Source organism: Microtus ochrogaster, chromosome 16, assembly GCF_000317375.1.
Source record: "Microtus ochrogaster isolate Prairie Vole_2 chromosome 16, MicOch1.0, whole genome shotgun sequence".
Taxonomy (NCBI): domain Eukaryota; kingdom Metazoa; phylum Chordata; class Mammalia; order Rodentia; family Cricetidae; genus Microtus; species Microtus ochrogaster.
Window position 1 is genome coordinate 57522363 of NC_022018.1, and position 25657 is coordinate 57548019.

General features: G+C 50.1%; 1 protein-coding gene across 3 annotated transcripts in view; it reads left to right on the forward strand.

Annotated features, from left to right (window-relative positions):
• Nucleotides 1–20670, forward strand: part of Tgfbi (transforming growth factor beta induced) — a 35137-nt gene extending 14467 nt beyond the window's left edge. The window contains exons 4-18 of one of the 3 annotated variants that reach the window (XM_005355272.3): nt 1101–1261; nt 1526–1690; nt 1923–2069; nt 3683–3824; nt 6891–7103; nt 7806–7943; nt 8466–8611; nt 9241–9377; nt 10055–10185; nt 12571–12695; nt 13616–13718; nt 14145–14224; nt 15210–15234; nt 15905–15958; nt 20318–20670. In XM_005355272.3, coding sequence (XP_005355329.1) covers nt 1101–1261; nt 1526–1690; nt 1923–2069; nt 3683–3824; nt 6891–7103; nt 7806–7943; nt 8466–8611; nt 9241–9377; nt 10055–10185; nt 12571–12695; nt 13616–13718; nt 14145–14224; nt 15210–15234; nt 15905–15945 — 1754 coding nt within the window. In that variant the 3' untranslated portion in view covers nt 15946–15958; nt 20318–20670. Of the gene's footprint in view, nt 1–1100; nt 1262–1525; nt 1691–1922; nt 2070–3682; nt 3825–6890; nt 7104–7805; nt 7944–8465; nt 8612–9240; nt 9378–10054; nt 10186–12570; nt 12696–13615; nt 13719–14144; nt 14225–15209; nt 15235–15904; nt 16537–20317 lie in introns of those variants that run through there. The other 2 variants (XM_026783150.1, XM_005355271.2) reach the window with 2 other exon arrangements.
• Nucleotides 20671–25657: the final 4987 nt, after the last annotated feature.

Here is a 25657-nt window from a genome sequence, read left to right on the forward strand (position 1 = left end):
TGCTTACAGGTTCTGGCAAAGATGGCAAGATACTTGTAAATTTTACTAGAACCTTCACTGCCACACAGCAACTATGCAGGGCTGGGTTTTGTTTTAGCTTTGAAATCCAAGATAGTTTAAGCTTAAGATAGTTTCTTTTTTTTTTTTTTTAAGTTTTATTTATTATGTATACAGTGTTCTCAGTGCTCTGCCTGCAGGCCAGAAGAGGGCACCAGATCTCATGACAGATGGTTGTGAGCCACCATGTGGTTGCTGGGAATTGAACTCAGGACCTTTGGAAGAGTAAGCAGTGCTCTTAACCATTGAGCCATGTCTCCAGCCCCTTAAGCTTAAGATAGGAACAGGAATTTAAGAGGGAAAGAGATTTAATTTAGTGGCAAGTTCATGATGCTATAGTTAGTGTGGCCATGGCTATGGCCTTGCTAACCTAAGGAGAAGGGCAGTTGAAAAAATAAAAGGGTATAAGGATGTTGGCCTATGGGGAGGGACTTAACTTTGGGATGAGCATTTCTGATGATTTAAATATGGACTTTAGTCTGTGTATGTACATACATCTGCTATCCCAGCTGTCAGAAAACTGAGGCAGGAGGATCACCATGAGCTGAAAGCCACATAGTGAGTCTGTCATAGAAAGCAAATAAATAGACATTCCAGTTGCTGTCTCAGGGGACCCTTCTCAACTGCAGACGGTTCCTGAAAAACACACGAGAGTCTTGGCAGATAGATTTACAGTTCTGTTGTTCTAGCCATGGTGTTAGGGAACACGTGGCAATAGCTGGGGAGATCGCAAGGCCCGTGTGGAGTTTCCCGCCTGTTTCTACCCACTTTATCTGAACACATAGAAACAGAAGCTCTGCTCCGCTGTTCTTAAAACACTTAGGAGCTGCCCATCAGGCTGGTCCACACAGGGAGGCATTTGACCTACTGGGTGGTTCTGCGAAGCATGTGATTTTAAGTGTCTCCATCCATAGATATCTGAGCCTTTCCCCACTCTTCCCCCTCCCTTCCCTCTGCAATTGTCTCCATTCTGACGAAGAAGCACGGGCAGGTGTGTGTCTCGGATGGACTCACATCCGTCCCTCTGTCCTCTGCCTCTGCAGCTCTTCCGCTCTCTAACCTTTATGAGACCATGGGAGTTGTAGGATCGACCACCACGCAGCTATACACAGACCGCACGGAAAAGCTGAGGCCTGAGATGGAGGGACCAGGCAGCTTCACCATCTTTGCCCCTAGCAATGAGGCCTGGGCTTCCTTGCCTGCGGTAAGAGGAGCCTTCTGCCCAGGGCACTCTCCTGGGAATCGCCTTTCTCCTGAGACCTGGGCACACAGTGGGATTCTTCTGTTTGGGTCAACATCCTTTCCCTTAACCCCTGAGGGAAAGTTAAAGTGGGGTTCCCAGGTGCCTTCCAGTGGCCCCATCCTCCCAATGATGCTCACTAAAGGAGGAGCAATTGGCGGAAGAGGGGTCTAGGTTCCCTTGGAGCAGGGGTTGCTGCCTCTCAACTACTGTGCCCTTTCTTTCTAGGAAGTGTTAGACTCCCTGGTAAGCAACGTCAACATCGAACTGCTAAACGCCCTCCGTTACCACATGGTGGACCGGCGGGTCCTGACAGATGAGCTGAAACATGGCATGGCCCTCACCTCCATGTACCAGAACTCCAACATCCAGATTCATCACTATCCTAACGGGGTAGGGGCATCCCCAGTTACTCAGCGCTGTTCTCTGTTCATAGCGAACCCACCTCTGGCCCATCGGGGTGTTTCCTTCTAGGGTTCCGTCCTGTGATTTGATAAACCGTAGACACGGCCTTGCCTCTGGGTCTTCTCTACAGACCCTCCCACTTCACACTGCTCCTAGCTGTGGGCCCACTGTTTGCCCTTCCCACGGCCCTCTCTTTACTCATCCTTGCTTCTCTGGGCAGATTGTGACAGTGAACTGCGCCCGGTTGCTGAAAGCTGACCACCATGCGACCAACGGCGTGGTGCACCTCATTGATAAGGTCATTTCCACCGTGACCAACAACATCCAGCAGATCATTGAGATTGAAGACACCTTCGAGACCCTTCGGGTAAGGCCCATGCAGGGGGGCAGTTGACCTCCCCAGAGGGACCTGGCAGGGTGACTTCTGCAGGAGGACCTGAGGATGTCCCAAGTGTGGTTAAATGGAGGAGATACTATGAGCACTGGGCTTGATCCACTCTGAGAAATGGCCCTGTTGTAAAGCTTCCCTTTCTTTGGCTCTTCTGGATAAACCAGCAATCTGTCACAGTAACTGCTGGAATCCTCTGAGCCTTAGGGCTGAGCTGTGAAGTCCAGAGTGTGAGGGTCCACCTCCCTGATTCTACTTCCCACACAGGACACTATTACAAATGTCTTGTCAGCTGGCACGTTGCTTTTAGGCCATATGTCACCAGCCTGGGGCCTCACACATGTCCCCTGGAGCACAGACCTTGCAGAGAGGCTGTGGTATGACTCAGGAGAGTAGTCCAGACTCCTGACTGCTCTGGCTGAAGGCGTATGTCTAATAACTGGAAAGGCAAGCAGTTTCCTGTTGGCACTGGCCACACAGGAGGAAGTGAACACAGGCTGCCATGTCAGGGGTTTTGCCTGATTCAAGGAGAACTTCCTAACCACAGAGCACACAAGAGGGAGTGGGCAGCCCCTCCCTGGAGATCTCCAACACAGAGACAAACACAGCAGCATGGGCACAGAGGGGCCTTGGCATCTGGGGAGAGCTCCAAAGGCTTCTCCCTGCCTTTCTTCTGGGTCTTCAAGGGAATTTCAGTCCAAAGTCGACAGCGCAAACCTTCATTATCAGCACAGAGTCTCAAAAAAAAATCTCTTTCTTATTCCCCTTCTGCCCTCCCTGGTACTCATTTTTTCCTTCTAGCATGAGTTTCTAATACCTGCTGCTCCCCAGGCCTAGGCAACAGGGAACAGAGCGAGTCAAAAGGCTGCCATTCTTTCTGAGGGTCTAGATGAGACGTGTACAAGGCAGGGCAGGGTGATGTCATTGGGGAGGGTCGGCAAGTGAATGGCAGGCAGTGTAGCCCAGGAATGGTGCCCAGGGAAGGCTTCTTTGGAAGAAATACTCTTAGCAGAAGGCTCTGAAAGATGAGACAGCCCACGTTTCACAGCCCCACTGCAGAAGCACCGCTGAGGTAGGGAAGCCTGGAGGAAGCCTCCATGCCTTCCAGACCAGCAGAGACTCCCTAGTAGGGAGCAGTGAGAAGCAGCTCCGGCTCTTGGGACACTGTTCTAGATGTGAAGCCCTGAGTCACATGATCTTTGCACGCCATCATCGCTCAGAAGGGATCACTACTAATTGTGGGATTAGAGCTGGGAGACATGACAGTGAGGTTCATATTCATCTGGGGACCTACGTTTTGGTCAAAGTTTGAAGGAATGGGAGTAGAAGATGCGTAGAAAGAGGGGAGGAGGGACTATTGGGATAAAGGCCTAGAGGTGGCATGGGCTGACATCTGTCAACACCTGAAAAGCAGCCAGTGTGGCTGGAACATGGGCCCAGGCCTATGGAGTTTGTGCTAAGACAGAACCTCAGCCAGGCTTCTCTCTCACTTGGGACTTCTCTAAGTGTCTCTACCCCAGGGAAGGCATAGTCAGGGTGTGTGTATCTTGCCAAGTAAGCATACGAAACACTTGTCCTCCTTGCCCGCGCAGGCCGCTGTGGCTGCATCAGGACTCAATACCCTGTTGGAGGGTGACGGCCAGTTCACACTCTTGGCCCCAACCAATGAGGCCTTTGAGAAGATTCCCGCCGAGACTTTGAACCGGATTCTGGGTGACCCAGAGGCCCTGAGAGGTGAGCACCTTCAGCTCATGTTGCTGCTTCCTGGGTGCAGCCCACCTGAACCCCGGCCTATGCTGATGCCACAAGAGTCAGAAAATCCACTGCAACCCTGGTTTATAGTGTTCCCAGTGGCCATGTCTCTGTGGAAGCCTAGCAGACTCAATTCTGAGAGCCCCTAGCTGACCCTGGCTAAATAAAGGGAACAAAACTGGAGTGGCCAAAACTGTCAGGAGGACGTATGATGCTTAGAGAGCTTGGAAGAATCGGGTGTGGGTGGCCGGAGGTGGCATCCTTCAACTAGAATCATCTTGGTGACCTTTTATATCTTCCTTTATCTGACCAGAGGCTTCATGGGTAACCAAAAAATATTAGTTAGGAATCAGTAATGGTCAGTGATTTCTATTGCTGGTTCCATCTTTCAGTTTCTAAATTAGACATGGAAGGTAGATTAGGAGTGGTCCACTCTCACCTCACCTGACCCCCTTTAGTTCTAGAACTTCTGAAGGATCACTAGCACCAAGCTGCCTGGTGACCCTCTAGATCCTGTAAAGTGCACATTCTTCCTCCCAAACGTCACTAGGCGTGACTTCATTTAAGCCAGCCTTGGTAGCGTGCCATGTAAGGAGAAGGAGCCCCGTGCTTTGCAGACACCCTGTAAATTTAAACCCTCCAGGCCAGGCATGGGAGGACAGGGACACTTCAGAGAGCAGAGGTGGGGACTGTACCTATGTGAGTGTTGTCCTTTAAGATACCTGTCCCTGGCTGAGATCTGGGGTTCTGCAGTGAACACAGTCAAAAGTGTGTCTTCAAGGAAGTTAAAGTCTGGTAAGCACCCGGCTTCCAAAGAAGCTGCTGAGGTGGGATCCGGTGAGTGCCGTGTGGAGGGCAGGGCTGGGGTCCATGGTCTCAAGGGCTAGGAAGCTCCCCGAAAGGGATGTGGCTGCATCTCCGCACACATGCTTGACATGACCAGACTACAAAGAGCAAAGGTTTCCTTTGGCTCACAGTCTTCGATGTGCTATTTCCTGATCACCTGACCCCATGGTTTTCAAACCTGTGGCTTTGTGTAGTAATAGGAGCAGCGGGGCTGCGTCCCCAGCACCCCGGCCGCCTGGCTAGCTTATGCCCCAAAATAACAACACACAAACTGTATTCATTCAAATACTGCTTGGCCCATTAGCTCTAGCCCTTACTGGCTAATTCTGATATCCTGATCAACCCATCTCTAATAAACTGTGTAGCTCTGGTCTTACCGGGAAAGATTCAGCATGTCTGACCTGGCAGCTTGCTTCATCGTGTCTGCCCGGGAGAGGGGAGCATGGCCTCTATCTGAGGCATCTGCCCCCGAGAGGAGAGCTATCCAGTCTGAGCTCACTTCCTCTTCCTCCCAGCATTCTGTTCTTTTTACTCCACCCACCTATGTTTTAACCTATGAGGCCAAGCAGTTTCTTTATTATAATTAACCAATGACCTTCCTCCATCAGCTTTGTGGGTCGGGCACTAAGTAACTTAAAGGCCTCACAGTGGCCCTACCTCTTAAAGTTGTCACCACCCCCACTAGTACCACCCTGGGGCCAGACCTTTAACACACAGGCCTTTGGGGAGGGAGGACATTCAGCATCTACACTGTAGCATGTGCTAAAAGATCTTTTGTACAGAACACATTTTTTTATATTCATTGATATTGGAAATCATTATAGACCCCAGATAGAAGCCTTTTGCTTATCTACTTCTACTATGCCATAACCAGTTTTCTCCAACCAGGGCCCTGCCCTCTGCTGTTATAACTACAGACTTGAAGGCAGAGGGCTGGGGTCTATCTACATTCACAGTGCCCTGTTTTGTCTCTAAATGGTTGGTAGATAGTCAGGAAGCAGGCCTGGGCTGGCATATCTTGTTTGAAGCCTGACTTCTGGTCCTGTCCTTCTCACCCCTATATGACCCCAGGAGTTCAGTTTACTTCTCTAGGAAGTATGATCCCTCAAAGGCCTCGTTCCTATGGGGTCTTCTTGTCATTTTCAGACAGGGCTTACTATGTAGCCTAAGGTAGCCTCAAATTCAAGGCAGTCTTGCTTCTGAGTGATGGGATTACAAGCATACCACCATACTTGGCCTGACATAGTCTTTTTGTCTCTTCTTTACTTACTGAGTTGGGTCAGTACTGGCTCTCAGGATCTGTTTCCAGTACCCTGGTCCCTCTGTCAGCCCCACAGCTTCCTCCTAACTGTGACAGGGCAGTTTTGGTTCCCACACTCAAGGATAAACTGAAACTTGCCTCTGTGGTGAAGCTGAGACAAAGGACCTTGGTGACACTGGAGAGTAGCATCTTGGAACCTGTGGGCTTGGGGAGGGGTGGGGCTTGTCCTTGGCTGGTCCGTGCTGCTGCTTTCCTACACAGAGGTCATGAATGACCGTGAGACCCTGTTAGAGGTGTGGGTGCAGAGGCTTCAGCTTCTGACTGCCCAACACATGTCTCCAAAGTAGAGCCTAGATTTATGAGGGAGCAATGGGCACAACCAGCCTCTAAGTCAGCAGATCCTGGCCACTAGGAGGCCTTGGGGTAAGACAAACATAATCCAGAAAACAAGACATACAAATAATTCATACCTATGCTTGGGTCAGTTTTTATCATTGCTTGCCTCAGTCTATGTCTTATAAAGGCCCAAGACATAAAGACCATAGTATACCTATTGGAGGTTTCCTCTTCTCCCTGGCCCGTTAGGAGAATTTACCCTGAAGCCCACTGTTCATGAGCTAATGGCTGGTGTTTCTGTGTTGTGGAGAGGCTTGCATTTCAGGTCTAGGAGACAATGCTAATCTTATCTGTTTACTCATAAGGGAGATGAGATTTGAGGAGGCTAAGTGGCTGACCCAGGATCCCACAGTTGATCAGCAACCAGGGGATTCAAACTCAGGCAGTGTGACCATAGAGTCCCAATGGTTTTAGATAGTGGTAGGCAAGAGATGGGAATGTGGGCCCTGTAATACTCCAGCAAAGTCCTCAGCCACAGGCAGGCAGGGAACTGGTCCCTGCAGAGGTCTCAGCAGGCTCTAGACCTGTGTCCTGTTCTGCCATAGACCTGCTGAACAACCACATCCTGAAGTCAGCCTTGTGTGCCGAGGCCATTGTCACCGGAGTGTCCCTGGAGACCCTGGAGGGCACCACACTGGAGGTAGGCTGCAGTGGGGACATGCTCACAATCAACGGGAAGGCTGTCATCTCCAACAAAGACATCCTGGCCACCAACGGTGTCATCCATTACATTGATGAGCTGCTCATCCCAGATTCGGGTAGGTGGGCCTCAGGGGCCTCTGTCCTGCGCAGCTTCCTCCCTCCTCTGACAGCCCTGGCGACAGCACCAGGGCTATGTAGAATCCTTTGGGCCATTTCCTGCCCTTGGTTCAGCACACGGCCCTGTACCTACTGTGAACCTATGGGAAGTGTGAAGCTTTGAGCTTCAGGCACAGAGGACCAGACACTATCCTGAGGCAACCAGGAATAAGTTAGAGCACATATGGAAGGAACGAGACACCATCGTAGAGTCCTTTCTGGCCTCCATCTTGTGGTTAGGCCCAAAAGGCCATTTGCTGATGTCACAACATCTTATTTCCTTAGAGAAACCAAGGCCACTGGCCCAGGGAAGATGACTGGATGGGCTTTGGTTTCCATTCAGAAAGGAAACCGGTCTCTTCCTGTGGGAGTATCTTCAGAAGCAGCCACACAGGCCACGCTGCCTCCTCCTCCCCACCACCCTCAAACAGGCCCTGGCCAGGCCACTCTGGGGTCAGGGACAGTTCTGCCTGCTGCCAAGTGACTCTTACCTCCCTGCAAGTTAGGTTTTCTAACCACACAAGCACGCGGGGCCCCACTGCATTCAGAAGGCCAGTGGCTCACAAAATGAGGTTCCTGCTAATGCCTGTCCCATCTGGGGTGGACCATGGCATATACTCATGGCCATGTTATCTTTCGAACTCTGTTTCTCCCTCTTGCAGCCAAGACACTGCTTGAGCTGGCTGCAGAATCTGACGTCTCTACAGCCGTCGACCTCCTCAGGCAAGCCGGTCTCAGCACACATCTCTCTGGAAAAGAAAGCTTGACCTTCCTGGCCCCTCTGAATTCTGTCTTCAAAGGTAGCGTGGAGAACACCTTCTACTGTCCTGTTGTCTCTGGGACAGCTGCCCCAATCCTACAGCACTGCCCTGATTTACGACAGCCTTGGAACCTTCCGCCCACCATAGCCCAAAGCAGATGTGACTCTCTCAGAAACTTTGGACTACCCATTGTTTATCTGAAACAGCCAAGAATGTACTGGGGACTTTTCCCCTCGGAACCCAGCATTTCACTTCTGCCGAGAGTGGAGCAGGCTTCTGCTTTTTGTTTGCAGGGTCAACACTAGGGTATATGGGCAGAGGCCAGCTGAGCTGCCACCGTGGGGTTGACAAGAAAGACCCTCTCCCCCGACTGAGGGCAAAAATACAAACACCCTCAGTGCCTAGACCTATTTTATTTCCTACAGTAGAGGCCAAATGTTAAGGAATTTTGGCAGTCACACTTATTTTCTGTCTCCATTTCCAAACCAAGAGGGGATGGGCTTTCTTTCTACTATATGTGCCTCATCCTCCACTTCATCTCTGTGCACCCTTCGCTTGCAGATGGTGCCCCTCACATCGATGCTCAAATGAAGACTTTGCTTCTGAACCACATGGTCAAAGAACAGCTGGCTTCCAAGTATTTGTACCACGGACAGACATTAGATACCCTGGGCGGCAAAAAGCTGCGAGTTTTTGTTTATCGAAACGTAAGTTCTAGGACCTTGCTCACACCCCTTCTTTGGCTTCAAATCTACAATTGTTTTTTAAAGTCCTCAATAGCCAGGAACTTATGTAAGAACTGGCTTCTACTAAAGGGGAAGTATTTCTGGAGAGGGCAGGATACTAGCTGACACTTCCTTTCCTGCAGACTTGGAGAATAAGGCTCAGACCTAACTGAACTGCTGAGCACTGGGCTACCTGGGGCTCAGCAGGATGGACAAGGGGGGAGGGGCATGGAGACTTTGAGTCTTCCCAGGCTTATGCCAAGAGAAGCCCCATGAAGCTCAGACCTCTTTGATCCAAGACCTTCCCATATCAAACAGGAGGGATTGCTCCTGGCCTGGGATCAAACAGGACCATTTGGCCAAAGATGTCCAATGACCGGTGAAATCAACCAGTCAGCTACCTCTTGTCTGCCTATTTGATCTTTGTCAATGGACCTCGTGTGAGACTGATGTTGTCACGGAGTCCTTATGTAATTTTAAGAACCCCTATAGCCACTCTTCCTTGTGGAACACTTCTGTGGGCGATGCCATTGCAACTGGCTTGGAACAAATCTGGAGACCCCTGCCTGAGAGGATAATCATCTCCCTTCCTCTCCCCCTCTTCTCTGCAGAGCCTATGCATTGAAAACAGCTGCATCGCTGCCCATGACAAGAGGGGACGGTATGGGACCCTGTTCACCATGGACCGGATGCTAACTCCCCCAATGGGGACCGTTATGGATGTCTTGAAGGGGGACAATCGTTTCAGGTAACCGGTCTCATTCCAGGGCCAGGCTTCCTTCAAGTGGTCATGCTGGCCCTCATCTATTTTATCCAACTTCCCAGGGGGTGACCTAATGTAGTGACGTACTGGTGTGATCTTCCATGTTTGGGGTGTGGCGAGAATGAGGGTCTCCTTGAAACCTTAGGTTGGGAAGCAGGGCTCCTGCTGGCGGTATAATCTTCATACCCATTGTAAGGGGAGACGTTCTTATTACTACACAAGGGTGTCACTCACACCAGAAAGTCCCCAGTGAGCTGAGGGCACAGGTGTCAAGGACCTGTTGTGTTTTCCTCTTTCTGCATTTTATTTATAGGCGACTGAAGCCACCATGTCACTTTGCTTCCTTGCCTTCTGTCTCCAACTTGCTAGCTCTCCAGTGAGTGCTGTCAAGCCAAGGGTTTCCTGGGCACTGGCTTCAGTTGCCTGCCCAAGGGCTGGGAGACTGGGCCCCTGGCTTTGCAGGGTCACACTCAGCAGACCCTGACTCTGCCAGGCTCAGGGACAGCCATACCAAGTCCCACCTTTCTCCTCCCTCTGTTCCCTCTGCCCATATTCCCTGCGTATGACATTCGTTCTCGTTGGAAAGATGTAAAGTACACGGTCTCCCTCCTGCTTCGGGAGAGGCCACGGAAAGCAAACTCATCTTCTCTGTTTGTCTACAGCATGCTGGTAGCCGCCATCCAGTCTGCAGGGCTGATGGAGACCCTCAACCGGGAAGGGATCTACACTGTTTTCGCTCCCACAAATGAAGCTTTCCAAGCCATGCCTCCAGAAGAACTGAACAAACTCTTGGGTAAAGAGCAGTTTAAACAGCTATTCCCATTTCCCTGAAATAGCAGTCAGTCCCAGCCATGGCAGGAAGCGAGAGATGCAGGGCAAAGGGACTTAGTGATGAGGCCATGTTGTGGACACATGAGCAGAATTAAGGGAACAGCAAATGGTGACAATAGTGGAAAAGGGTGGGGTGAGGGCAGGGACCAGGGAGACTCGGGACAAAGGACACAGAAAACACCAGAGCCAATTATGGTTGTGACGGGGCCATGGCAAAGAGGGGTCCTGAATGCCCCTTCCTTCTTTCCTCCCTTGGGCCAGTTGACTTTCAGCTGGATGTAGGAGGGCAGAGGTGATGCCACTCAGTTTCCTTAGACACGGTGCCATGCAAGCAAGAAATGAGCCGCTGAGGTGTGTGCTCTCCGCTGGGGATCTGTGATGGCAGAACTGTATTAAATGTCCTCAGAGATGGAAAGTCCGTCTTGGGCAACTTCAGCTGAGGGTGGTGGCTAAGCGTGCCAGTGAGCTCTGGTGAGCTGCTGAACTTCTCTGAGCCTCAGTTTCCCCTTTAGAAAAATGAGGTTGGCAACAGTCCCTGACTCACTGTGATACGGATTAAATGTGGCACACGGGACAAGGCACCCATGTTCCATTAATAGTGGTGGGGACAGGGGGATGGGATGGGGTGATGGGTGTTACCTCTGATGTATACCCACCCTCCCAGGAAGGTGGTCAGGGGAGGAAGAAAGGAGCGTAAGGAAGCAGCTTAGCCCAACCTCACTCAGAACAAACACAGTCTATGCCTCCCTTCCTGCGGGAGAACAGAAGGCTCAGGTTGCACTCATCAAGGAACTAAGTTTGTGTCCTGTTTAATTTTCCCGATTGCCAAGCGCATGCCTGTGTCCGCTCTGCTGACGCAGGTTCCTGAGAAGAGGGGAGAAGTTCAGTCTGCACACAAATGTCCCATCCTCTCTCAGCCTTCTAAGAAGGGATTATTCCCCAGGTGGCCTGTGCCTGCTCAAGTTTCCTCATGTTCAGCTGTATACGAGGTCTGGGACGGGGTGTGGGGAAAGTTTCCTAAACAGCCCTCAAGTCCTATGGGTAGGATAAATGACCCCCGAGGGAGGAAGAGTGGCCCTGGTGACTCCAGGGGACTGGTTTGACTTTGCACTCCGGGCCATATTTTTGTGGGAGGGGATCTCTTACCAGCTTCAATGTAGATGTTCAAGAGACCCTTACAGGTGGCTGAGCTTTAGTTTCCCGGGCGCCCAGACCCCAATAATCACACAGAAACTATATTAATGACAACACTGTTTGGCCAACAGCTCGAGCTTATTTCTAGATAACTCTTATATCTTAAATTAACCTGTTTCTATTATTTTGTATTTTACCACGAGGCTCGTGGTTTGTTATCACTTACTTCTTGGGCAGCTACATGTCTGCCTGACTCCGCCTTCTTTCCTCCTCTATCTCTGCTTGGATTTCCTGCCTTGCTCTATTCTGCCCTGCCATAGGCCAAACCAGCTTCTTTATTAACCAATGATAACAAAACATATTCACAGCATACAGAGGGGAATCCCACACCAGGTGGCTCCATCCCCCAGCACAACATAGATGTGTCATTAACCAGATGAACTCTCTGAGTTGTTTTCAATTTTCCTCTGGGTTTCTTGATCCTGGGAGCAGCCACTCATAAGCCCTGGGGGAAATAAGCCACTGGCTGTCTATGGAAGGATCAGGACCGGAGGGTAGCTGGCAGATGTCTGTGCTGCCTCTCATGTAACTTGGGAAAGGTATCGGGTGCCTGGCCCAGTTGGCAGAGAAACTGATGCGACTTGGAAGGGATGTGCCGAGGAGGAAGGATGCTGCAGAGAGAAAACTGCCTTGGCCCTGACCTCATCGGCTCCGTGGCTCCTCCAAAGCACAGCTGTTGATTCTTTCAAGTCCTCCCTCCAGGAAATAGCTAACTCCAGCAGAAAATGCACTTGAGGGCATAATGTGTAAACATTTCACTACTGTGTTATAGTCGGCAGGAGCCACGTCAATGATGAGGCATCCCAGCTGCCGATGCTGGAAAGGTCCCTGGCTTTCCAGGCAAATATTTAGCTCATGGAAGCATGAGTCATACGCATAGAGGAGTATGGATTAACTCCTCAGCTGCCATGGAATCCTGCTTAACCCAACCGCCTGCTGGCTCCAGGGCCAGCTCACAGACAGGGCTGTCTGCTGACCTTTAGACGGATAGTGGGTCGTGGGCTGTGCACACAGTGGGCACTCGGTACACACTTCTGCTTGTTCAATGAGTTGTCCTGCTCAGAAGAAAACACTGCTATTTTCTCTTGTCCCTTAACCTCGCCAGTCGCCATCCTTGTGCATAACAGTGTCCCCTTCTTCCACCATCTTACAGCAAATGCCAAGGAACTTACCAACATCCTGAAATACCACATTGGCGACGAGATCCTGGTTAGTGGAGGTATTGGGGCCCTGGTGCGGCTGAAGTCTCTCCAAGGGGACAAGCTGGAAGTCAGCTCGGTGAGTGTGCCAGGGGAAGGTTGGCTGTGTGCTGCCATGAAGTCTCTAGGACACGCCTCACCGTGCACACAATTTTTAAGATGCTAATCGAACCTTCGAGTGTGGTTTGTCCAAAGAAAGAGAGAAAAGAGAAGCGCCCAAGGGACACCAAGAAAGATTATCTATAGATGTGTGTAGGAACTTCCAGATGTTCAGGGCAATCGGGCATCTGACGTGGATTGTGAAGAAGCTCCTTAGAAAGTGGGAAGTGGTCCCCAAAGCCAGGCACTCACTGACCTGTTCAGTGGCTGGCATCTTAAGAGACCCTTTCGTCCTGATTCTGCTCTGGGCGCCATCTCTCGACCTGTGGTGATGGTACTGCTCAGCTTTGGAGCTGGGTTCAGGGTGTCTCTACCTCAGATGAGAACATAGCCAGCCTGACTCAGCAGAGGCCATCCGTGTGGATAGGAGCTGGTGGCTCTCTGCTCCCGTCTCTGGATCTTTGGTGTCCCTTGCTCACCAGTTCCTTGGAGACCATGGGAGGAAGGCTGGGAGAGGTCTGTTTAACTTGAGGTCACTCAGGGTCTCTTGACTTAGTTCCATGTGTTGGGATCCTGTCTGTCATAGGCACATGGGCTGTGCAGGAAAGCATTTGCCCCCAGGAGACCTCCCCACCTATGTAGTTCAAGGGGCTGTGTGGCCTTCCTTGCACCTCAGCTCCCACTTCCGTTAAGAGACAAGCGCCATCCTTGCCCCACATTGGGTGAGGGCAAAAATCCTAATCGCGCTGAGCCTCCATACAGCAGTGGAAGTCTGCAGAGAGCAAGGGCCGCTGCTCCCTGGAGAAGCCCTGCTGCCCAGGCACAGAGCGGGTGTGTGATCAGCAGGGGCCTGCAAAGCCAGTAGGCTCTGCATCTAACCATGGCTGTCTCTTCTCTTAGAAAAACAATGTGGTGAGCGTCAATAAGGAACCTGTTGCCGAAACTGACATCATGGCCACAAATGGTGTGGTCCATGCCATCAACAGTGTTCTGCAGCTGCCAGGTGAGATCCTAATCTGTGCTCCTCACGAATGGTGGCCACGAGCACGGCCTCCCTTGGGGCCGAGGGAAAAGTGCATCAGGAGCTATGGTTCCCAGACGACATACTACAGAACTCGAGGGCCTATTTCTTAGTGAGCTGCCTGCTGTCTTACCCCAACTCTGACATTTTGCATCATTTTACATGGATGCTGGTGGCAGACAAGGCCCAGATGTGTATGTGTGTGTGCATGGCGACACTGGTTCCAGAAAGGGCTAGGGTGTGTGTGTGTGTGTGTGTGTGTGTGTGTGTGTGTGTGTGTGCATGGCGACACTGGGGGCAGACAGGGCGTGGTTGTGTGTTTACATGGGGACACGGGTGGCAGACAGGGCCCAGCTGTGTGTCCATTGAAATGGTGATAGCAGACAGTGGGCTTCTCTTTCTCCCTAGCTAACCGACCACAGGAACGGGGAGATGAGCTGGCGGACTCCGCCCTTGAAATCTTCAAACAGGCATCGGCATATTCCAGGGTATGTAAGGGTGCCAGTAAGCATGGCTGAGGAGAGCAGCCCTGAGACCCACCTTGCCAATGGGGGCAGTGCACCCCGAATTCATGCCCGTAGCAGGTTGTCTGCCAGGCCTCTGAATGAGTCTTCATTTTCTGAGACTTGCCTATCCTCTGTGTGTGTGGAACTGGGCTCTCTGGCCTCAGTCCTGCCTGCCTCACCCCGCATCTCTCTCTTTCTGAGCTTCCTTGCTGGGCCCCCTGCCAGCTTAGGGTGTGGTGAGGGATCCTCTGTATGTTACTAAAGCTTTGGTTTCAAGAGAAGAGACTTCAGGCTGGAGTCCTGACTCTGGAGGCTGGAGTTCGAACATGGCCCTCCACTTTTGAAGAGAGATCTCCTCCACAAGGGCTCTGAACTCTTACTTCTGGGAGATGCCCTAGCTGACCCCCACTCCCCGCAACTCTAAGCTTTGGTCTCAGTGGAAAAGCCTAACTTGCAATCCCCCAGGAACGTCTATCCTCTACATAAGACCTGGTTTGAAAGAAGCCTGGTACAGCCAAGGGCCACTGAGCTCACTGAGGGGGCTCTTTGGGGACCGTGGGTTCCACTTTTCCCTTTCTCTACCCCGCTTCAGCAATTGTTTGGTGTAGAGATGACAAGGTGCAAAGACCCCCCCATATGCAGATTTAACGACAATATGTACTGGAAACCTCACGCCCTAGGCATGACACGCGGCTGCAGTCCCTCCCTGGAGGACCGCCACAAGTTCTAGACCAGCCAGGGCTACATAGAGAGACCCTGGCTGGAAAAAAAAAAAGAAAGATGGAAGGAAGGAAGGAAGGAAGGAAGGAAGGAAGGAAGGAAGGAAGGAAGGAAGAAAGGAGGAGGGAGAGAGGGAAGGAAGGATGGATGGATGAGGGTGGGTACAGAGGGGAAGACAGAGACGGAGGGGCCGGAAAGAAAAAAATGATAAAAAGAAAGCCTGACCTGCGTGTGTTTGTCCTTTCAGGCTGCCCAGAGGTCCGTGCGACTCGGTAAGTGGGTCTGCTGTCCCCTCTGGGTTAATGAGCCCGACAGTCCCTAGCAGAGCCAACCTGCCATCTGTTATCACACGCAGTAAGAGAAGACAGGCCCTCAGGGTCAGAGCAGCAGGGTCAACTGGGGTCAGACAGGCAATCTAGTTTCCTTCTCTGTAACATGAAGATAGTGGGGTCAGGCTGGATGTGGCTTTGGCCTCAGGGAGCCTGGGAAGATTGCACAGGCCTTGGCAGGCCCCCACACTGAGAAAAACATCCCAAGATGACAGATGAAGAAAAACCCAAAAGATCAACTATTGAGTAAGACATGAAGTTCCACAAACCCCAAAGCCCCAGCTGTGTACCTGAACAGGAGAACATGGCAGAGGGAGGCCTCACAGCCTCAGGAGATCCCAACTACTTGGTAGTCTGAAAGTAAGGCCTAGATAGGCTACAGAGTGAGTTCAAAGCTATCTGATCAATCTGGCAAGACCTTGTCTCAAGAATAAGAGAAAAGAGGGCCTGGATGTCACTCACCGTGACAGCATTTGCCATGCATGCATGTGGCTCCAGGCTCATCCTCTGGTATCCCCAAGATAGAAAGACTAAGCACCCAGACAGATGGTGGCACAGCAGACGACGGTGGGACCTCTGCATTTTACTGGCTTTTCATGCTTCTTCTTTGCAGCTCCTGTCTATCAGCGGCTACTGGAGAGGATGAAGCACTAGCAGGACCAGCGAGGTGTGTACTGCAGCAGCTCCCTGCCAGTTTCTCCCAGTTTGTCAAAGAGACCGTTGGATGTTTTTGAAACCAAATATCACACTTCAACCTACAAGGGCAACACCGTATTGAGATCTGAGCCTTGGACGGGTAGAGAGGGGGTGGAGGAGAAGCGGGCTCTTTTTAGCTTTCGGTCCCTCTAAGCATGGTTGTTGACCCACTGAATACACAGATTACCTGGCTCTGATGTCCAGAAAGGACCTCTCCAAAGCATGGACTTTTCTGACTGTACAGAGGGCCTGAACAAAGGGAGCTGCAGCATTGCAGAGCTCACAAATGTGAATCAAGCAGCTCGGCATTCTGGGAGCCCTGGCATGTTTCTGTAAAGCTCTCGTACAGCCGGAGAAATGGTATCACTATAAGCTATGAGTTGAACTGTTCCTGTCAGACATGTCTTGTATCCACACATGGCTCGGACACTTCTATATGGCCCTGCCCAGGCAGAAAAGAAAGGGTGTATAGAACATGTAGAATGCAAATTTCCTGGGTGTGATGGAGCCATGGTGTGTTTGTGATAATAAAACCAAAGAGATATATATCCGTATGCTGGTTGGATATTGGGGATGGGTTCTGCTCCTCGGAACAGGCAAACTACTTCATGTCTGAGTCTTCCCAAGAGCAGTTCAGCAAGGAACCCTGAGGGTGGTTAATTGGTACAGTTCCAGCCATTGGCCCTTGGATGCCCAGGCAGCTTGTGCGGGTGTAAGCTAAGCCTGGGCTGCTCTTGTTTCTGCCTACTCCTAAGACCTCAGTTTTCATATCACCCAGCACTGTGCCCTGTATTTCTCTGAAACCTTTTCCTTTCGGGGATGAGCTGCCCTCTTTGTTTTGGACTTTTGACGACTTGCTCTTCCCAAAACAGACCTATCATTCAAGGGATCAGATGGGTACTTGGGACAGGGAGAATATTGGTAACAACAACAATAGCCAGACTGATGCTGGAGCCCATCAGTCAGATACAGAGACCAGTATCTGACAAGAGAGCTAGTCCACATTTCCCAGGCTCCGCCTTCTGAGCCAACCCTTGTTCAGATCTCTTTTTTGCTCCCTCAGCCTGTGCCATGCAGATGTGCTCGGTACTCTGGGGTCAGCACTGTGTGATTGGGAGAGTGCTTTAGCTTCCTGGGCCTTCTATGTATCAGGGTGGTGACCTGCTTCCTGGGTTAGATATTTGTGGGTGTGAGGGTAAGGTAAGACATGGTCTATAAAGTACCACACAGTGTCATGTCTGTATTATTATACCTTCTGGGAAGCTCAAGATCCTTGCATCCATCGCGTGGGTCTTTCCTGAAGGCAGCCTGCTCCCCTGGAGAATGGGACAGCCCTGTTCATACTTTGTGCACGCACAGGTGTCCATGTACACACATGCACGCACTCGTAGCTAAAGCATAACACCAGTCAGTTCTGGCACTAGACTGATAGATGAGGCAGGAAGGCCTTTCTCTTACATACTTTTAAATCTAAAGAAAGATATTGTATCCGTCTATTAAAATTGACTGTCCAGGGGGATGGGCAGAAGGCTCAGTGGTAGGAGAACCCAAGTTGGGTCCCCAGCACCCATGTCCTACACCTCATAAACACCCATAACTCCAGGGAGTCCAGTACCCTCTTCTGTCCTCTGTGGGCACCTGTGCTTACGTGTACATAACCCCACACACATGCATACAATTAAAAATAAATCCTTTTTTATTTTCTTAAAAAAAAAAGTCACTCATTCCTCATGTGCACATGTAGCACAGATAGCTTTTGAGAGTCACAAGCATCCACCTTAGGTCCTGGGTAACAGGTACAGCTTTGTCACCATGAAGCTTCCCTATAGGTGGAAAAGAGAACGGTCACTCAGCTAGTGACCCTGACGATGACATGAGGGAACACGGAAACACAGCCCCTTAGCTCTGTGACAGATGGCAAAGGAACCTGAGGAAGTGGGGGTGGGAGGAATGGATGGCCTGGAACAACCACTGTAACCAGAGTGGGGGGTACTGAGAGGGGCTGGGGTGACTGACTGTAAAATTTAGGGCTCGGGGCTCGGGGAGACAGTATGCTGAGAGGTGAGACACAGCCCTGGGCCTTGCCAGTCCCGTTGCTTCTCCATAGCTCTGGCCTGTTCATCTGGCCTCCTGGGCAGTGTCCTGGCCTGGGACTGTGGTGACCTTGCTCTTGCAGGGTGTCCTGCAGCTGTGGAGTTTGAGTACACACAGTATCCACGATTCCAGTGGAACCCAAAGGGATGGCTATCCTAACTCTTAAAACCCATTACATTGTAAATAGAACTCTGCGCTGGGGAGATGGCTCAGCAGTCTAGAGCACTGGCTGCCCTTCTAGAAGACCCAGGAGGTTTCCAGCGCTTACACAGTGGCTCTCAACCATCATTTACTCTCATTCCCTGGGGCTCTTCTGCTGTCTTCTGACCTCCATGGGCACCAGGAACACATATGGTGCACATCCATACATGCAGGCAAAGACACTTATACACATAGAATAATAAAAGAAATCTTAAAGAGGTATTTAAAATAAAACCTCCCACAGGATTCCTTAAAAATGCCAAATGCCAGCCAGTGTTTAAATCCTTCCCCTCCTTTTCGCCATTTGCCTTTTCCACATCCTTGCCTCAACCCTTCCAGCAAGGATTCCACTCTTCCCTAAACTCTCTCTTCCAGAGTTTTCCTGTGGCTACAGCCCTAGGTGCTCAGAGCCCTCTGTGGGGATCTTAACTTGAGACCTTTCTGCCCTCCACCCACGTGCTGGTTTCTCTAAAGCTCAGGCTCAGCTTTAAACGTGTGCTGCCACCTGGAGGCTGGCCTCCTAAGGCTGAGGAATCTGCCTCTAGCTGTTTCCTGGGATTTTGTACATCCAAGGCCAAGAGCAGCCCAAATAGGATAGAAGTTTCTCAGGCTTCACCTGAGTCCAGGCTCCTGAGCCTTTCAGTCAGGGGAGGAGACAGAGGTTGAAGGAGAAGGGGTTCTGCCTCTTGCTGCTGTCTTCTGGGAGCCAAGAGAAGCATGGCCCAGCCAGTCCTGAGCAAGCCAGGCACAGGCAAAGGGGACCCAGCCGTCCTGAGCTCACCCTTCCCCAGCAGGCTGAATCTCTGCTGCACCTCCTTGCCTGTAATTTGCTACCACACCACAGAGGGACCGGGGTGGGGGAGCAGCCACAGTCGCGGGGCCCCAGCAGCGCCCCGCCAGTGCTGCGAAAGACAGAGGGATACACCTCTGTGAAGGAACCGCCATTCAACACTGGGCTTTTGAAGAGCTGCATGGAACATTGTGCTCAGATCTGTTTCGAAGCCAGGAAAGACGGCCCTGGAATGAAGGGTGGGCCCAGTGCCCCACCCACAGAAGTCAAACGGGGCCATTCAGATCGTTCACGCCTGGCAAGTATGGAAAGACACTCACAAGACAGGGCCCTGGAATCCCCTACACCAACCCCACACACCCCAAATCCTCCCCACACCCACACTCTGCTCTCACACCCACAGCACACTAGCGCCTAAAGGGTCTGAGACAGAACTCCAGCCAGGAACAACTGCACTCCTCTTCCGTGAAGTAAATGCAGCCCATGACCACCATGGAGTAGAAACAAAGAAAACAAAACCGACCCTGGGTCTATAATAATGAGTCTATTAACACTCCCTAGTAGAGGGTTGGGAGAATTCACAGACCCTCGCCTGGGATTCAGCGCCGCCCCCACCTCCAGCTGCGCATGCTCTGGAGAGGTACTTCTGTTTGAGAGGTGGAAGGTTAGCTGAAGGTGGGACTCCATGACACCCTTCTCAGAGAAACCACCGATTGTTAGTCGGCCCACTCCTGTACACTCTTCACACCCACACTGCTGGGGCCTTTGGAGAAGGTAGGTGGCTCTTACACATTCCCAGAATCCTCCCTGCCAGCCATCCTTGCCAACAACCCCCCACCCCCATGCGCCCTGTTTAATTTCCAGGAAGTTCTGAGATTTGGAAGTAGCAGAGAAGGACTTCTGATTAAATGCCCTCATTTGGGCAGAAATGAGGTTTTTGCATGAACAGATGGGAAAACTCCTCTTCCTCTCAGTCTTTGGCGCCTGCGGTCCCGACAGCTTCTTGAGAGCCATGTGTCAATAATTGAAGTTCAAGGAAGCAGCGCCCTTGAGTTTTCAGGATCCTCGGGACACAGGATGAGAACAAACCCTGCTGTTTCCAGCAAGATGAGCAGAGCACAGCTACTTGCCCGGGTGGGAAGGACAGATACAGAATGCTGGGTAGATACCCCTTGGTGCTGAGATTACAGTCATGGGCCACCATTCTCGGTTTAAATGCAGTTTATATTGGCCTAAATTCTGCAGATCATGTGCTTGTCAAGTGGAGAGCACCTTCTACTGGGCAGCTGTGCACAGCAGGCATGCACGAACACAGTCACAAGCCAGCTTCTTTGCTTGCAGCAGGAAAGAGAAAGAGCCTTCATCCTCAGAGTTCATGGTGCATCCATCGTAGTAAGGGAACTTGAAGGACCCTGCAGGTGCTGACGGCATGGAAGACCTTGACTGAACACCCAGGACTCTTTCACCTATGGAGAACACACACCAATGGGGCATTCTGGGCCACTAAGGGATGTGAGGTTTTGCTATGAGTGGCTTATCTATTAAACCCGCAAGAAAATTCTCCCACCAGTGAGTACATTTATCAATAGCCAACTGCTTGTCATGGAGATCACAGAGTTTATACCAGTGAATGACTTAAAGTAAAATCCCATTTGTTGCCTTTCTAAACTAAATGGTTCTTTTAATATTTATTTATTTATTATGCATACAATATTCTGTCTGTGTGTATGCTGCAGGCCAGAAGAGGGCACCAGACCCCGTTACAGATGATTGTGAGCCACCATGTGGTTGCTGGGAATTGAACTCCGGGCCTTTGGAAGAGCAGGCAATGCTCTTAAACCTCTGAGCCATCTCTTCAGCCCCTAAACTAAATGTTTAACTTCAGAAAAATACTTTGGATGCTGTGAGAGTGGCTTGAAAAACAATGATCCTCACTTCACAATAAGAGTGCTGGAGCTGGGCAGTGGTGGCGCTCATCTGTCTTTAATCCCAGGATGCAGAGGCAGGCGGATCTCTGTGAGTTCTACAAGAGCTAGGCTAGTTCCAGGACAGGCTCCAAAGCCACAGAGAAACCCTGTGTCGAAAAACCAAAAAAAAAAGAGTGCTGGGGACTCAGCGTAGTGGAAGTGAGACAGGGTGCCTTCATTTCTACAGAAGCCAGACATCAGCCTGCACAAGAGGCAAAAACAATCATTACCATGACTTGATGCAAAAGTGAGGTTTTTAGATATTCCTAATTGTATTCTCCTGCCCCTCAAACTCCTCGTTGTCTGAGCTCTTCAGGGAGCTGTGGTCCTTCCTTCTGGTCTAGCACAGTGTCTTGCTATGGGATGATGCTTTTGTACACTGTAAAGATTAGTCACTCATTTTGGTTTAATGAAACGCTGTAGCCAGGCAGGAAATATAGGCAGGGTGACCAGACTAGGAGAATTCTGGGAAGAGGAAAGGCAGAGATATTCAGTCACCAGCCAGATGCAGAGGAAGCAAGATGAGAATGCCTCACTGAGAAAAGGTACCAAGTCACAAGAATTATGGATTAAGTCATAAGAGCTGGTTAGTAATAAACCTGAGCAATAGGCCAATCAGTTTATAATTAATATAAGCATCGGTGTTTCTTTGGGACTGTATGGCTGTGGGATCAGGTGGGACAGCCCCCCACTCCTACTCCCCACCCCGAATTCTCCATCCTCCTGGCGCTAGCTCCCCTAGTCTGAAACAAGAGCTGAGTCATGGAGCTGATGGTCTGTAACTTTTCAGCCCTAAGATAACTAAAGAGTGTCCTGGCAAGCAAGCGTGAGATGAGCCGCTAGCTAAGGAAGACAGGAGCCCATGCCTTCTGCTCATCTGTCATTCATTGCTGAGCTCTAAATGCCCCTCATACTGAAATGGACCATGTTTTTTTTTTTTTTACAGTAGCTCAGTGGTTAAAGCATTTGCTATCCAATCACGAGGACCTGAGTTTGAACCCCCAGAACCCACATTAACGCTGAGACATGGATGTCTATAACACCTGATCTCCTATGTGCACACAGAGTGTGAAGACAGCAAAAGCTTGCGTGCTAGTTAACCTGGCGTACACAACAGGAAACAAACAGACAAAGAAAACCACAGAAGCCCTGTCTCCGACAGGACGGAAGGCGAGAACCAACCCCTGAAACTATTCTCCAACCTCTGCACATGCTCTCGTGCCATATTCAAACACGAATGTGTGCACACACATTCATATATACCATATGGAGGGGAGGAAACTTTCAGTTATGAAAATACATAAAATAATTGTCTACTGTTTGCTCTAAGGAGTTAAAACTCGTCTTCCCTCTGAGTTTGATTCTTTTTCCAGGGGAGGCACAGTCCCAGCTGATTTCATCCATGAAAACTGTTTTCCTTGCACCACAAAGTCATCTCCGACTTCTTGTTCTCTGCCGTCTTACCTCCCAGCAATCTGTCTCTTTGTCTCTTTGATCTGCATAGCTGTGCGCACATCTATAGCACACCACTTAAATTGGTGTTAATTTCATACCTTTTTTAATAGCATCTTATAGACTTAGATCTCATTAGAGCTCTTTCTTTTTGAAGATAAGTTGTTTTTTTTCTCCCCCAAATTTATACTTTCTTCTTGTAAAAAAATGCTAGAAAATGTAGGACGCAGAAAGAAAAAGTGAAAATATTTAATATTTATCATTCTACCACTGGTGGTCATGTAGATCTCCTTCTCAATTTGTGTTTTGAGGAAAATGTGTCCATCCAAAACATATTGCACCCCCACGATAGAAATAAAGCCCAAGCCTGTGCACAACAAATACCACTCTCCCACCAGGCTGGGTCCTCAGCTGTCATCTTCCATTCTTGTGCTCAGTTACACCTCAAAATACAGAGAAAACCCATCAGAGTAGGCAGAACTCCAAGGCAACTCTGGTGGTTTTGGATGTTAGTGATGCTCCCCTGATAGCATCAGGGGGATCATCTGGCTGGATGGATATCACAGCCCACTCAAGATAGATGTTTGCACCAACTGGTGGCAGAGTGGGACATCAGACTGAAGTCTGCAAAGAACTCCAAGAAAAGTTGCTGGTTTGAATACGGATAGAAGGGACACAGGCAGCCTGGAGTGGGAATGAGCAGTCCCCAGCTGACAGCCATTGAGGACACTGACCCCTCTGATCTAAAGCCACAAGGAACTAGATTCTACCACCAAGGCCAATGACCCTTGGCAGGAAGTCTTCACTCTCTGAGCATCCAGTAAGAGCTCTGTTGATGCCATGGCCCCTGTCTGAGAGAAAGACCTTAAGTAGAGATTCCAACCAGCCCCCTCTTGGAGAATTTCCACTTTATAGAGCGTGAGATGAGGAGCAGGCATTCTGTGAGGCAACTAGTTCAACCCACCCCTGGTGGCTTTACCGTGAAGAACAATGACTTTCTATCCTGCAGCCGTTGGGGGCCATGTTACAAGTACGGATTTCTAGACTCCATCTTGTCAGATTATGCTCCTGTCTCATTTGTATGAAGAGGCCTAGGAATTAAAGCAAGCAAGCAAACAAACAACAAAAGGAAAAAATGAAAACAAACAACAACAGAACCAGAGTCTGTGTTTCCTGTAGCTAGGCCAAGCTGGCCTTGAACTCCTCTTGATCCTCCTGCCTCCATTGCCTAAATTCTGGAATTATAGGCATGTACCACTGAGACAGGGAGAGAAGTGGGGAAAGGATGAGGAGATCCTAAAATGATACTAAGCTTTCCTGCCTCAGCTGGGCAGTAACTCAGGCGCTGGAGTCCTAGAGAGTCAATGGTCACCAAGCCATAGCGGCTTCAGGGTCTGCTATCGCATTAAGTTGAAGAATGAATTTCACAGAGGATCAATGTGTTCTTCAGCTTTTACTGTCGAGTTGACACAACCTAGAGCCACCTTGGAAGAGGAACTCTCAATTGAAGAGTGCCCTCAATGAGTTTGCACGTGGCCGTATCTTTGAGACCTTGTCTTAGCTAACAATTGATATGAGAGAGCCCAGCCCAAAGCGGGTGGTACCATCCCTAGTTACAGGTACTCCGGGCTGTATAAGAAAGCTAGGTGAGGGTGAATCACCGGAGAGCAAGCCATAACAGAGTTCCTCCATGTGCTCTGCTTCAGTCCCTGTCTCTAGGTTATTGCCTTGGGGTTTCTGACCCTATTTCCCTCGGTGACTGACCGTAACCTAGAAGTGTAGGCTGAAATAACTCCTTTCCTCTTCAAGTTGTTTTTAGCCACGGTGTTTTTCATAGTAACTGAAAGGCACCTGAGAGCAGTGAGCTTTGCAGAAGGTGTATTGTAGTCAGAGGTGAGTGCCGCAGAGTACGAGTGTGCGCCAAAGATGGGTTGCTGCTGAGGGCAGGTGTCTGGAGTTAATAAGGATTGTGTAGCCTGAGGCATGGGGTGGGGGGTTTGAGCATTACAGCTCTGAAGGGAAAGTATTCTGAAGCCAGGCTATACCTATAGGCCAAAAACACAATCTACCTCCGATTCGTGTTTTTTGCTATGTATTCCGGTGGTTTCCCAGCAGGAACATAGCAATCCTGCTTCAGAGAGAGAGAGAGAGAGAGAGAGAGAGAGAGAGAGAGAGAGAGAGAGAGAGAGAGACAGAGAGAGACAGAGAGAGAGAGAGAGAGAGAACTACTACAACTCAGCTCTGCTCCACTCTATTGAGGGGATTTCCGGCAGAGATGTCCTTAGCTTCTCTGCTCTGGCGAAAGTGTTTCTTCTCTGCTAAGGGGGAAACCCCATAGAAATATAGCAGTCTTCTGCTCTGGCAAAAGTTGTTACTTGTTACTTCTTTGACCTGGTCCACTCCTGCATAAGAAGGCCTTCACCCAAAACTCATTCAAGAGATTTATTGGGAGGGAGGAATCCAGGAGAGTGGCCGCCTCTGCCAGGGTGGAAAAGGGAGCTCCCAACTGAACAGACACGGGGTTTATATAGGGCTTCTTAGGGCAGAGTTTTTCCAGTGAAGATTTTCAGGGTGGGAATTGGTCAGATTTCAGTCTCTGAACTTGGACAAGCTCAGAGATGGGCTGGATTTCATTCTCATAGATTGATTGGTTTTCCTGCTCAGGGATTGGTTGTTCTTTTGTACTGAGTTGGTCAGGGGTAGATTGTGGTTTTTGCCTATGGTTTCAGGGCCAGAGTATGTATTTTTTTTTTCTGACTCTGGTTTCAGGGTGAGGGTATGCCCTTTTACTCTACAGGGGGACCCAGTCAGTACAGTTGGCCCAACCTCTGGGTGTTGTGGGATAATCTTTTTTTTAAATTGTGAAAAATGTGTCTCTGCCAAAGCACCTTCTGATTGGGTTAATGAAGAGCTGAATGGTTAATAGCTAGGCAGGAGAGGGTAAGACTTCTGTACAGATATAGGAACTCTGGAAAGGAACCAGAGAGACAGGAATATGTCAGTGAGACACGGAGGAATTGGGAAGCACAGTCTGGAGGAGAGATAACAAGCCACACGGCAGAATGTAGATTAATAGAAATGGGTTCGTTTAAGTTATAAGAGCTAGTTAGGAATAAGCCTAAGCTAAGGCCATGCTTTCATAGCTTTCATATTTAATAAGAACTCT